The 13,729-nt window shown below is 35.8% G+C and overlaps 1 protein-coding gene across 5 annotated transcripts in view; it reads left to right on the forward strand.

Moving 5' to 3' along the window:
- TENT2 (terminal nucleotidyltransferase 2) overlaps positions 1 to 13,729 on the forward strand; it is a 59,165-nt gene that overhangs the window by 9,848 nt on the left and 35,588 nt on the right. For all 5 annotated transcript variants that reach the window (XM_036846102.1, XM_036846103.1, XM_036846104.1 and 2 more), the window contains exon 5: positions 305 to 542. In XM_036846102.1, the coding sequence (XP_036701997.1) occupies positions 305 to 542 (238 nt within the window). The remainder of the gene's footprint in view (positions 1 to 304; positions 543 to 13,729) is intronic.

Consider the following 13,729-nt stretch of genomic DNA (forward strand, 5'->3'; position numbering starts at 1 on the left):
ATTCTCCTGCCAAGTTTTTGCTGCTGATATGAAGTATTGTGGTAGTTCAAATGCAGGAGACCAACCCTAATGTATATATGTGGTTTGTTTTTTTAAAAAGTGCATCATTATTACACATTTTTTCTAAGGTGTTCTCTAAGGCATCTCTTATGCCGAAAATGAATATTTTAAGATTCATTTAGGGCTAATAATGTGGCCTCACTGAAAAAGTCAGTATTGTCATCTATTTATATATTTTTAGTGTTTTCTATTTGTAATCAGAAAATTATATCTTTAATCACTAAGGTATATTGTTTGTTTTCAGGAGATTAAGCGATGAAAAGAATCTTCCTCTTGATGGTAAACGACAACGTTTCCATTCACCTCACCAAGAGCCAACTATAGTTAACCACATAGTGCCTTTATCAGGTGAAAGAAGATACTCAATGCCGCCATTGTTTCATACACACTATGTACCAGATATAGTCAGAGGTGTTCCACCTTTTCGAGAAATACCATTTTTAGAACCTAGAGAAATCACACTGCCTGAGGCCAAAGATAAGGTAATTTTAATGTAGATTTTAGTTTTATCTTTTGGGAAGTTAATATAAATAGTGTATTAAAAGTATCAGAAATATCTAATGTCTTGGATGAAGTAGAACATGCCCTTTTTTGCACTATTTAAACTACTATTCAGTTTTCTGTCTAAATTTGATTCTTTGATTTTTGTGAGCTGTTCTTCTTTGGAAATGCAGCTTTCATATCAGGATATCAGATTTTCTGTGATTTATAAAAATCTGGGATTAAAGCCTAAAATGTTTGATTTCTTAGTTTAGAGAATTCTGTCGTTACCTATTCTTATTACAGAAAAACAAGCTTTCATATGGATATTGTAGTAAAGTATTAAAAAGCATCTTTTGGGATATTTGTTTTTATCATGAGGTTTTTAATGTCAAAAATAGAGAACCCAGGAGTCAGTGAGAAAGTAATACTTCCAAAGGGATATGATCAGGAAAGATTTATCAAAAACATTATTTGTAAAAAAAAATTTCAAATAAATGAAATGAAGCTCTTAAAATAATAATTCTTGGGAAATGACATTATCAGCATTGGGGAACAATGAGTTATTTAATACCAGTATTAGAAGCATATCTCTTCTCTCTCCCCATATTTAGTGAAACCTAAAAAAAAAATTCTGGGTAATTTAGAAGAGTTTATAATGTAAATATCTGCATTCTCTTGAATTGTCTGTGGCTTATATTTGTTGTTTTTGCATTTTCAAAGCTGCTCTACTCTGGAGAAATATGACATTTGTAGGCTAAGGAGAAGGAGCCTGAAAAGAGTGTAGTGACTTTGTTTTACTCATCTTTGGGTTCCTAGCAACCAGCATAGGTCTGGAACATAGTAAGTGTACAGAAAATGTTGGGTCAAAAAGGAACACTTGCTTCATTCCTTAGTTGTGCTGCTTTTTATTCTCCTATCATTCCTTTTGTCTTTAATTGAGATGTAATTGTATCATAAAATTCATTATTTTATTTATTTATTTTTTTGGCTGCGTTGCGTCTTCGTTGCTGCACACGGGCTTTCTCTAGTTGGGCGAGCGGAGGCTACTCTTCATTGTGGTACGCGGGCTTCTCATTGCAGTGGCTTCTCTTGTTGCGGAGCACAGGCTCTAGGTGCACAGGCTTCAGTAGTTGTGGCACATGGGCTTAGTTGCTCAGCGGCATGTGGGATCTTCCCGGACCAGGGCTTGAACCCATGTCCCCTGCATTGGCAGGCGGATTCTTAACCACTGTGCCATCAGGAAAGTAAGTCCCCGTAAAATTCACTCTTTTAAAGTGTATGATTGAGTGGTTTTTATTATATTCACAAGGTTGTGCAGCCATTACCACTGTCTAATTCCAGTACATTTTCATCATCCCCAAAAGACACCTTGTACCCAGTAGCAGTTCCTTTCTCATCTCTGCCCCTCTCCCACAGCCTCTGGCAACCACTAATCGATTTTTTATCAGTATGGATTTGTCTGTTTTGAACATTTCATGTAAATGGAGTCATACAATATGTGGTCTTGATTCTTTCACTTAGCATGTTTTCAAGATTCATCCATGTTGTAGCATTTCTCAGTTCTTTATTCCTTTTTATAGCTGAGTAATATTCCATTATATAGATAAACAGTATTTTATTTGTGCATTCCTCAGTTGATGGATTTTTGGGCTGTTTCCACTTTTTGACTATTCTGCTATGAATATCTGTTTACAAGTTTTTGTGTGGACATGTTTTCATTTCTCTTGGGTCTATACCTAGGGGTGAAATTGCAGAGTTATGCAGTAGCTCTATGTATAACTTTTTGAGGAATTGCCAACGTATTTTCTAAAGTGGCTGCACCATTTTACATTTCTACCAGCAGTGTGTGAGTGTTCCAGTTTCTTCACATCTTTGCCAACACTTGTTATTGTTTGTCTTCTTGATTATAACCAGATGGGTTATAACCTAGTGGGTGCAAAATGGTATCTCATTGTGATTTTGGTTTGCATTTCCCTAATGACTAATGATGTTGATCATCTTTTCATTTGTGTGTTGGAATGTGTATCTTCTTTGGAGAATTGTCTATTCAGATCCTTTGTCCATTTTTAAATTGTTTTTGTTGTTGTTCTTGTTGAGTTGTAAGAGTTGTTTATATGTTCTGAATACTAGACTTTTATCAGATAGATGATTTGCAAATATATTCTTCTATTCTGTGGTGTGTCTTTTTACTTTCTTGATGGTCTCCTTTGAAGCACAAAAGCTTTTCATTTTGATGAAGTCCCGTCTGTTTTTCTTTGGTTGCTTGAGCTTCTGGTGGCATATCTAAGAAACCATTGCCTAATCCAGGGTCACAAAAATTAATGCCTCCATGTTATCCTAAGAGTTTTATAGTGTTCTTAGATTTAGGTCTTTGATCCATTTTGAGTTAATCTTTATATATGGTGTGAAGTAGGGGATCTAACTTAATTTTTTGCTCTTGGTCCAGTTGTCCCAGCACTGTTTAAGAAAAAGGCTGTCATACTTTTCTTACTGTGAAGTAGGAAAAGCATTTAGGCAATACCAGTGGGAGGAAGGCAAAAGCAGAGTGACTAACTTGGGATGTTTTGGTACCTCCCCACCCCGCCTCGACTCTTTGTCCTTTCTTTGCTTTCTCATTTTAAAGAAACTCATGTAATACTATATTGTGAAAGCCTGTGGTATAAATCCCATGAGACCAATTCTTTGAATGATGATATAACAACCTTTTACTATGTGTAGGTTTTTGATATATACATGCAGATAGGGCCATTTTTTATGGAATATATTATGCATGAGTATTGAAGCTCTCTATTTTTGCATGTATTTATTTGTATGTTTGTAATAGTTAATTCTTAGAACTAACTAAATAACTACTAGTTCTGCATATGGATCAAGGATATATTGAGTCTCAGTAAATGTAATAACATGATTCACATTAGTCAGTATAAATCATCTAGTAAAGTATGGTTCCATATCAGTAAATTTTTCTTTGCTTAGTAGCGTAGAAAAAGATTGTCCTAAATCTTATGGTTTTGGCATAAGCACTTATCTCAAGGGATAAAGATAATATTCTGTTGTTAAACCAATTTCTTTGAGTGCTACTCTGTACTTGCCTAGTTGTGGGAGAAAGAAGGCAAGTAGTTAGTTCTGTGTCCATTCTTTAAGTGAACACTTTTTAAGAAAACTAACATTTATTGATGTCTCTTCTCTTCTAGGCATTCTACATATGCTATGTTATTTAGTCTTTTCAACAACCCCATGACATGGATATTATCCTAATTTTACTGAGGCTCAGAAAGCTAAATAACTTGCTCAAGGTCACAGCTAGTAAGTGACACAAACAAGATTTGACCCTCATCTCTAATAATATAAACAGGAGGAACTTAAGATGCTTAAAATCAAGAGTAGGGAGATGACATTCTTAGAACTGACTATAATAGCTGGTAATCTGTGGCAGTAATAGCTAATGTTTACTGAGTGTCTTTCTTTGCCAGCAGTGTGCTCAGTAGTTTGTATGGTTTACCTCTGTTTATCTCTGCTGGATTGTAAAATGAGTGGGAGGTTCAGTGAGAAATAAAAGTGGAGCAGTAGTTTGAGGCTTTGAATGCACAGTAGAATGCCGTTGAAGGTTTTTGAGTAGAGGACTAGCCCAATTAGATTTGCATTTTTGGGAAGATAGTTCTTAGAGTATAGTGGAGTTTGGTTTGGCATAAGGAGGGCCTGGAAGTTGGATGATTACCTTGAAGGCTATTAATTATCAAATTCTTTCAGATGAGAGGTGCTGAAGCTTTCAGTTATGGTGGATGGTGGTGGAAAAGATGTGAGAGACCGTGCATAAGAAAAATTGATAGATGTGTGGAATGATTGAATATAGGGGGGAGAGGGAGAGAGAGAGAGAGATATCAGTAACTTTAATGATTTGATTCTGGACTGTTAACAGAGATAAGGAACCCAGATTTTGGGTGTATAAGCTGATTGAGGAAGTAGTCAAGAGTTATTTGGAACTATGGGGAAATCTTCTGTAACGTTTGTGCTCTTGAAAGACCTCATGTTCTGCAGATTGCACACTAAGAATATAGGGCTATGGGGAAATAGGGCTGGAGGACACTACTCAAAACCTAAACAGTTTTGTAACCAGAACACTATCAAGAATAATAATCGATATCTTAGGAAATGACTTGGACAGACCAGGTAGGTGGCTTAGCATGGCTGGATGCTGCTGCATGGGATATTAAAAATACACAATACAGAGTTGAGATATGCTGGCTTGTGGAGGGCCCTGAGACAAGGCAGTTAAAAGTGGCGCTCTGAGTCAGTGAGTCTGCTGTTAAGATAGACTCAGAAGGAAATACACCAGCAGAGAGCTGTGTGAGTCTGGGCGTATGCTTATCAAGTGGGAACCCTGGATATGGATGCTTATTTTTAGTTGTCTTAGATCTATAAGGACTCCTGCCTGTGAGCAGCCAAGCTGAGGGCTTTTTTTTTTTTTTTTCCTTGTAAGGTTATAATTCCACAATTTCAGCTCCACATACAAATCAACCCAATTAATACATTAAATTGATACTGTTCCCTTATTTACCAATTGTCTGTAAGCTAATCAGTATTGTAGAAAAACATGTTGTAGCTGAACTGGCCATATATATTTCAGAAGCAAGCCTGGGGACAGAGATATGAATCCTGAAGTCACCTGAAATAGAAGTGACAATTGAAACTCTTGAAGTAGATGAGATTCTGTATTTTTTTAGTATCCAGCAAATATTTGTGAGTGCCAGCTATATGCTACAATGTTGTGCTACAACATTTTGGTAAACGTACATGGTCTCTTTAACATGTACATACAGTATAGTGAGAGGGAGAGCCATTAAAAAATAATCATGCAAATCGCAGTTTTATTTATATAAGTGCTATAAAGGAAAATTGCAGAGTGGTAAGAGAATTTGAAGTTTCAGTGATGGTCTAGAGGAGGTAATGTTTGAGCTGAGATCTGAAGGGTGAGTAGGAGTTAACTAGTGGAAGAGTAGTGGGGGTGGAGAGAATGCTTTAGGGAGAGGGAACAGCGTATTTGAGGGTCCTAAAAATTGTAGAAGGGAGCATGGAGTATGCAAAGAACTGAAAGGAAGCCAAGGTGGCTAGAGTTTGATTGGTTTAGGAGTTTTTTAAGCAGGAAAGAGATGAGTTAAAATTATTCTGACTTCATTTTAAGCAGTTGAACAAGTGTGGATGTAGGGAATTTATGGTTGGGTACTAGGTGAAAGGTAATGGTGCCTTGAATTAGGAAGTGCTGGTAGTTAAGATGAAGAAAAACTGGATTTAAGCTGTGTTGGGGGAAGTGAAATTGATAGGATTTGTTGATGGATTAGAGATTAGGTCATCTAAGCATCTGCATCCTGGGATGTTTAGCCACATTCCTGGCTTCAACTCACTAGATGCCACTTATCGCTGGTTATGACAACTAAAAATGTCTATAGACATTGCCGGATGTCCCCTGGGGGGCAGAATTGCCTCTAGTTGAGAACCGCTGGTTTAGATAGAGAAGAAAATATTGAAGATTACTCCCAAATTTCTGGCTTCTATAACTGGATACATGGTGGTACCATTCACTGAGACAGAACAAAATGCAAGAGGAGCAAGTTTTAGGAGTATGTGTATTTAATAGGAATTGAAGGGTGAGCAGGGATGTCATGAGTTCTGTGGACATGTTGTCTTAAATGTGCATTTGAAACATCAAATTAGATATTTAGAGTTGATAGTTTAATACATATAGATCTGGGGCTTCCCTGGTGGCGCATTGGTTGAGAATCTGCCTGCCAATGCAGGGGACACGGGTTTGAGCCCTGGTCTGGGAAGATCCCACATGCCACGGAGCAACTGGGCCCGTGAGGCACAACTACTGAGCCTGCGCGTCTGGAGCCTGTGCTCCACAGCAAGAGAGGCCGCGATAGTGAGAGGCCCGCGCACCGCGATGAAGAGTGGCCCCCGCTTGCCGCAGCTAGAGAAAGCCCTCGCACAGAAACAAAGACCCAACACAGCCAAAAATAAATATAAAAATAAATTTAAAAAAAATACATATAGATCTGGAATTTAGAGGAAAGGTATTGACCAGAAGAGTACATTTGGTGATCATTGGCATGTAGATGATAATTGAAGCCAAGAGGATGGGTATGATTGTCTAGGGGGAGTGGTGAGCCTGGATCCAAGACTGATTGAAATAGGTTGAGGAAAGGGTAGGAAAACAGATATGGAAACTAAGCTTATTTACAACTGTTTTGGGAAGTTTGGCTGTGAAGAGGAGGAGCCAAAGATGGGAAGCTGGAACAAAGGAGTTTTTTTGTTTTGTTTTTGAGGTGGAAGAAACTTTAAGCACATATAAATGTTTATGGGAAAGATTCCTTAGAAGGTGGAAAGGGCATGGGTCCTGCCTATAGGTGGAGTGATTGGCTTTAGGTTAGAGAAAAGCTTTTTGGAACTGGAGGATATAGGAGGAGAGGATAGGTGTAGGTAAAAGGAAGATAGGTAGATTTGTAGATATGGTATGGAGAAGTTAACGGAGTTTCCATAGTTGAGTGGCTTCTTCATGTTTTCTCTCTGAATTACTATGCAAGGTTATGTGTTGACAGTAGAGAAGATGAAATGGGATGTCTGAGGTTTAAGAATAGTGGAGAAGGTTTGAAACAGTATTTGCTGGGTAGTGTAAAGAGCTCACTTAACATTGGTAATAATGAATTTACTATTAATAATAAATTAGTCAGCTGCTTTAGTAAGTTCCAGGGAAATATTGTGTTAGTAGAAGTTTTAATTAGTTTGAGAATTAAACATAAAAAATTAAATTTTTGAAAATGAGTACGTTCTGAGTTTAAATTTTTCCGCCATTTTGAAGTCTTTTCTCTGTTTTTCAAGTTGTTATATTAGCAAACAGAACTCTTCTCAGGGAAAAAATCTGAGGTACTTTTCTGGATTTTAACTTTCATTTCACTCTAGCTTTTAGGTGAAGATATGGTTGCCTGGACAAAAAAGAGGCTGTAGAGGAATCAGAATTATCTCAACTCCTGGATTTCATCTATAATAACTGTTTTTTGAAAATTCTGGGTAGTTTGAAGACATTATGTGAATTGAAGTAATTGATTTTGAATTTTGAGTTGAGATGAGGATAGGTTGAGGTTTTCTTGGTACTGAGTATAAAGTAAAAAGATGATTATGAATGAATTGTTCAAGATTTCTTGTGTAATGTTCAGTTTTGGAAAGGAGCAAATTTTATGGACCCTCTTGGCACCCTAGGAGGAACAATTTGGGGACAGTTACTTTGCAGATTTTTCAGAGGCTCTATCTTTAAAATTTTCAATATTCCACCTTATTTAGAAACAGAACAAATGTATATGCCCACATCTCCTATCAGTTTTTTTCCAGCTTTACTGAGATATGAGTAACAAATAAAAATTGTATATATTTAAGGTATACATGATGTTTTGATGTATGTGTACGTTGTGAAATGATTACGATAATCAAGATAATTAAGGTGATATTCATCACCTCACATAGTTACATTTTTTTGTGATGAGAACACTTGAAATCTACTCTCTTAGCAAATTTCAAGTGTACAATACATTATTAACTGAACGTATTCACTGTAATTGTACATTATGTCTCCAGAAGTTATTCATCTTATAACTGAAAGTTTGTACCCTTTGAGCAATATTTCTCCACTTTCCTCATCCTACTCCTCAGCCCCTAATAACTGCCATTCCACTCTCTGCTACTGTGAATTTGACTTTTTTAGAGTCCACATGTAAGTGAGGTCATGCACTATTTGTCTTTCTGTGTCTAGCTCATTTCATTTAGCATAATGTCTTCCAGGTTCATCCATGTTGCAAATGGCAGAATTTCCTTCCTTTTTAAGGCCAAATGATATTCCATTATGTATGTATATATACACACACACACACACATTTTCTTTATCCATTCATCCATCAGTGGACACTTAGGTTTTCTCCATATCTTGGCTACCGTGAATAATGCTGCAGTGAACATGGGAGTGCAGATTCCTTGTTGAGATAGAGACTTTTTTCCTTTGGATATATATCCAGAAGTGGGATAGCTAGAACATATGGTAGTTCTATTTTTAATTTTTTGAGGAATCTCCTTGCTGTTTTCCAATATGGTTGTACTTCCTATGAATACTGTATAAGGGTTCCCTTTTCTCCACATCCTCGCCAACACTTATCTTTTGACTTTTTGGTAATAGCCATCTTAACAAGTGTGAGGCGATATCTCATTGTGGTTTTTTTTAAATTATTTTTTATTTATTTATTTTTGTCTGTGTTGGGTCTTTGTTTCTGTGCGAGGGCTTTCTCTAGTTGTGGCAAGCAGGGGCCACTCTTCATCGCGGTGCGTGGGCCTCTCACTATCGCGGCCTTTCTTGTTGTGGAGCACAGGCTCCAGACGCGCAGGCTTAGTAGTTGTGGCTCACGGGCCTAGTTGCTCCGCGGTATGTGGGATCTTCCCAGACTAGGGCTCGAACCCGTGTCCCTTGCATTGGCAGGCAGATTCTCAACCATTGCGCCACCAGGGAAGCCCCTCATTGTGGTTTTGATTTGCATTTTCCTGATGCTAAGTAATACTGAACATCTTTTCATGTACCTGTTGGCCATTTGTATGTCTTTGGAAAAATGTCTCTTTAGGTCCTTTGTCCATTTTTAAATTGGGTCATTGTATTTTTGCTACTGAGTTGTATGAGTTTCTTATGTATTTTGGATATTAACCCCTTCTCAGATACATGGTTTGCAAATATTTTCTCCCATTCTTTATGCTGCTTTTTCATTTTGTTGATTTTTCTTTTGCTGTACAGAAACTTTTTTATTTGGCGTAGCTCCGCTTCTTGATTTTCGTTTTGTTGCCTATGCTTTTGGTGTCAAATCTGAAAAATCATTGTCAAGACCAAGGTCATGGAGCTTTCCCCTTATGTTTTCTTATATGAGTTTTACAGTTTCAGGTCTTACAATTAAATCTTTAATCCATTTTGAGTTGATTTTTGTGTATGGTGTAAGGTAAGGGCCCATTTTCATTCTTTTGCCTGTGGATATCCAGGTTTCCCAACACTGTTGAAGACTATGCTTTTTCTATTGTATAGTCTTGACACCTTTTAGTTAACCATATGTGCATGGGTTTTTTCCTGGGCTGTCTATTATGTTCATTGGTCTGTGTGTCCATTTTTATGCCAGTGCTATACTGTTTTGATTACTATAGCTTTGTAATAGAATTTGAAATCGGAAAGTGTCATGTGTCCAGCTTTGTTCTTCTTGCGTAAGACTGCTGTAGCTATTCTGGGTCATTGGTGGTTCATATGAATTTTAAGATTGCTTTTTCTATTTCTGTTTGAAATGCCACTGGAATTTTGATAGGCATTGCATTGAATCTGTAGATAACTTTGGGTACTGTGGACATTTTAAGAATTTTAATTCTTCGGATCCATGAATGGGATATCTTTCCATTTATTTGTAGTCTTTAATTTCTCTCACCAGTGTTTATAGTTTCAGTGTACAGATCTTTACCTCCTTGGTTAAATTTATTCTTGGGGCTCTATCTTTATAATGTATGTGTCTGTCAAAAAAGTTTTTAAAGCCACGAGATGCAAATTCATGTAGAAAATCTAGACCAGACTCAGCACAAGAGATTCTCAAATGAAAGCTTGTTTTGTTTGTTATTTTTCATCCTCCTTTTATTAGGCAATTCTTTCTTGGCTAAGTTCAGGTAATAGTATGTGCCTAAAAGCAGTCAGGGTTCAGGGAAAAAAATCAGTAATTCAAACTGCCTAATCAGTGTACCAGTTGATAAATTAATCAAGAGATTAATTTATCTTGATTAAGATAAACCAATGAAGGCTTATCTTAATTGGCTTATTATCTTGTAAGCCAACGAAGGCTCTACATTGTGGCCACACACACAAAAACATAGTAATTTAACACATTAATAAAGAGTGGGTTGTTTTCAGCATGACATTTTCCTGATTCTATTTTATTTAATTTGAAGAGAAAGGGAATTCAGTAGCAAGAATGAATTTAAACTTTTATTTCATAACTACCTTTATTTTACTGAGTAATTGGTACTAACTTTTTCTACAGTTACATGTGTAACAAAGATTGTGGCAATGAGAGAGCCTGAGGAATTGCTAGTTTTTGTTGAAGTGTTTGTGAACTAATGACCTATTTTCCGTACCATATTTAATTTTATTTCTCCTGTCTTGAAAGCTCATTGCTAATTTGTGTTTGTTGTTTGTAGATAGCACTTATATTTAGCCCAAACCCTGTTAGCAATTTTCATGTATTATAGTAAGTGATCAGGTCTTGATACTCCCAGCTGAAAGGTTTTTTCACTTTCTCTTACATGGGGACCCAGCTAACAGGGACAAATGGAGAATCTGCTGAGAATACCATGCAAAAGTTATACCTGAAGCTTTATTTACTGACACATTTAAAAACTTTTCTGAATCTAAATCCATACTTAACTTGTCTTTAATGGCTTGTGTTGATCTCAGACAATGATAACTTTATTGGTAATTTGGTTTGAGCCTGAGTTTGAGGACAGGTTATAATATTTTTTAGGAAAAAGCAACATTTATATTTGGAACAAATATTAATTTTAATATTTTAAACTATTATGTAAATCTTATTTTTTATACAATTTTGAGAAGATATAATTTTTACATACAGTGAGAAATAGATATCTTCTACAATTAATTTTAAATTAAAGTAATAGATCTTGGCAGGCAGCCTAAACTGGTAGTATTGTAGAGATTTAAACAACTTTAAGAATAATGTATTTTACAGATACTTTGTTGCAATAGTTTTATTTTTTTTAAACTAATGATTAGGAAAATTTTACTTTCGAATGAAACAAAAACAAAGTCTTGAAATGCCGTTATGCCTAGTCAGCTTATTACATATATGATCTAAATATTCAGCCAAGGAGATTTCATATCATGCATTCCTCTATTTTTCCAGAATTATAAGACCATTGAGCCATCTTCTGAAATATTTCTCTAAATTTAAGCAAGAGAAGTCTTGTTTCAGCATATATGTGCATTTCTTTTGAGTTTTTGTCTTATTTGGACTCTATATGTCTGGTGTAGGATAATCAGTAAGGCGGCTAGATAGGGAGGAAATTTTATTTGTATAACAGTCTACTAGGTCTCCATTGTAGTAGTACTTGAGAGAGAAGAAATGTTCTATGAATGTAGAATGTAGAAAAAAGAAGAGGAGCAAATATGTGGAATTTCATATTTTCAACCTAATCATAAATTTTTTCATATGTGAATGTTTCTACATGAACATGATCATTCAGACGAAAAAATTTTTTAAATGTAATAACATTCATTTGGGCATTGCTGTAAAGAAATTTCTTTCTTGCTTTCTTTTTTTTTTTGGCCACACTGTGCGGCTTGCAGAATCTTAGTTCCCGGACCAGGGATTGAACCTGGGCAACTGCAGTGAAAGCGCCAAGTCTTAATCACTGCACTGCCAGGGAGTTCCCAAGAAATTTATTTCTTTTTGTTATTCAACAAATGTTGAGTACCTACTCTGACTTGTAGCAGTTTTGATCTGCCTAACTGATTCTCTAGATCATGGGGTTGGCAAAACTTTTTCTATAAAGGGCCAGTTAGTAAATATTTTAGACATGTGAGCTACATGGGCCCCCTGTCACATTTTCTTTTCTTTTCTTTTTTAAACAATGCTTTAAAAATGTAAGGATCATTTTTAGTTTGCTGGCCCTACAGAACAGGCCAGAGGCAGTATTTGGCCTACAGGGCCAAATACTAAGTGGATTAATACTAATTAATACTAATACCCTGCTCTGAGTGGATAAAACTTAATTATTCAAGCGCCATTTAAAATTTTATATTAACCACTTTAACTGGAAACCTTTTTCAAGTCTTTTTGTAAAGATAGATGCCTTTTTAAAAAAGCTTTAAAAAAAAAAAGCTTTTTATTATGGAAAGTATCAAATATATACAGAAATAGAATATAGTGTTATAAATCCTCATAACACCAAGCTTTAACAATTACTGACATTTGACCAATCTTATTTTGTCTATACCTCCCTCCCTTATTAGTTTGAAGCAAATTCCAGGTATCATATCATTTCATTCATAAATATTTCAGTATTCTGTTTTGTTATCTTTTTTGTCTGTCCTTTTCCCAGTGCTATACTGTTTTGATTCCTGTAGCTGTATGGTTAAGTCTAGAAGTTAGGTATGGTAAATCCTTCAACTTTTTTCTTCTATCTCTCCATTTATTTAGGTGTTTAATTTCTCTCATCAATATTTATAATTTTCAGTGTACAGATTTTGTATATCTTTTGTTTAATATATTTCCAAGTATTTCATACTTTTAACTGCTTTTGATAATTTAAAAAATGTAAATTCCCAATTATTTTTTGCTGGTACGTATACTTTATAGTCAGTTATCTTTTTAGGAAATTAAAACGTGAGAGAAAAAACCTTGGTTCTACATATTATATTAAAATGTTCATTAGTTTTGTGGGCGTATCTTTCTGGTATGCTTCGTTATCTGTAGGAATGTTACTCTTCTCATTTTTCTTATAAAAACTTTGTATGTGAATTGACTAGAATCCTTTTTAGACATTATTTCTTCAAATATTTTTTTTCTGTCCTCCCATCCTCACCTCTCTTTTTGAGATTCCAGTTCTTTTCTGTTATTTGTGTTTAAGTGAGGTGACTTTTCCTATACTACTTTTAGATGAGGAGAGTTGGATAAGCTAGCTTTGCTAGGTTTGTGGCTGTAGGAATCCTCTTCTGTTGCTATGTAGTATTCAAAAATATACTTTCTGAGACCTTTTCTCTTCTCCTTCTCTGCTTTTATCTAGATTGGGTTTTTCACTTTCTACAATATTAACGTTTTTGGTTAGATAATCTTTGCTGCGGGGAATTGTCCTGTGCATTGTAGGATGTTCAGTGGCATCCTGGCCTCTACCTGCTGGTTGCCAGTGACCACCCTGTCGTACCCATTCCCCCAAATATGATAACCAAAACTGTTTCCAGACATTGTCAGATGTCCTCTGGAAGTCAGAATCATTCTAGTTTTAGACTTCTTTCCTTTACACCTAATGTCTCTGTACTACTTAGTTTAGATTTCTCTTACTGGCAATTTCTCCTTGGTGTGTTGCTGTGTTTTAGAAGGGAGTTTCACTTAGTTTT

Source organism: Balaenoptera musculus, chromosome 3 (assembly GCF_009873245.2).
Source record: "Balaenoptera musculus isolate JJ_BM4_2016_0621 chromosome 3, mBalMus1.pri.v3, whole genome shotgun sequence".
Lineage (NCBI taxonomy): Eukaryota > Metazoa > Chordata > Mammalia > Artiodactyla > Balaenopteridae > Balaenoptera > Balaenoptera musculus.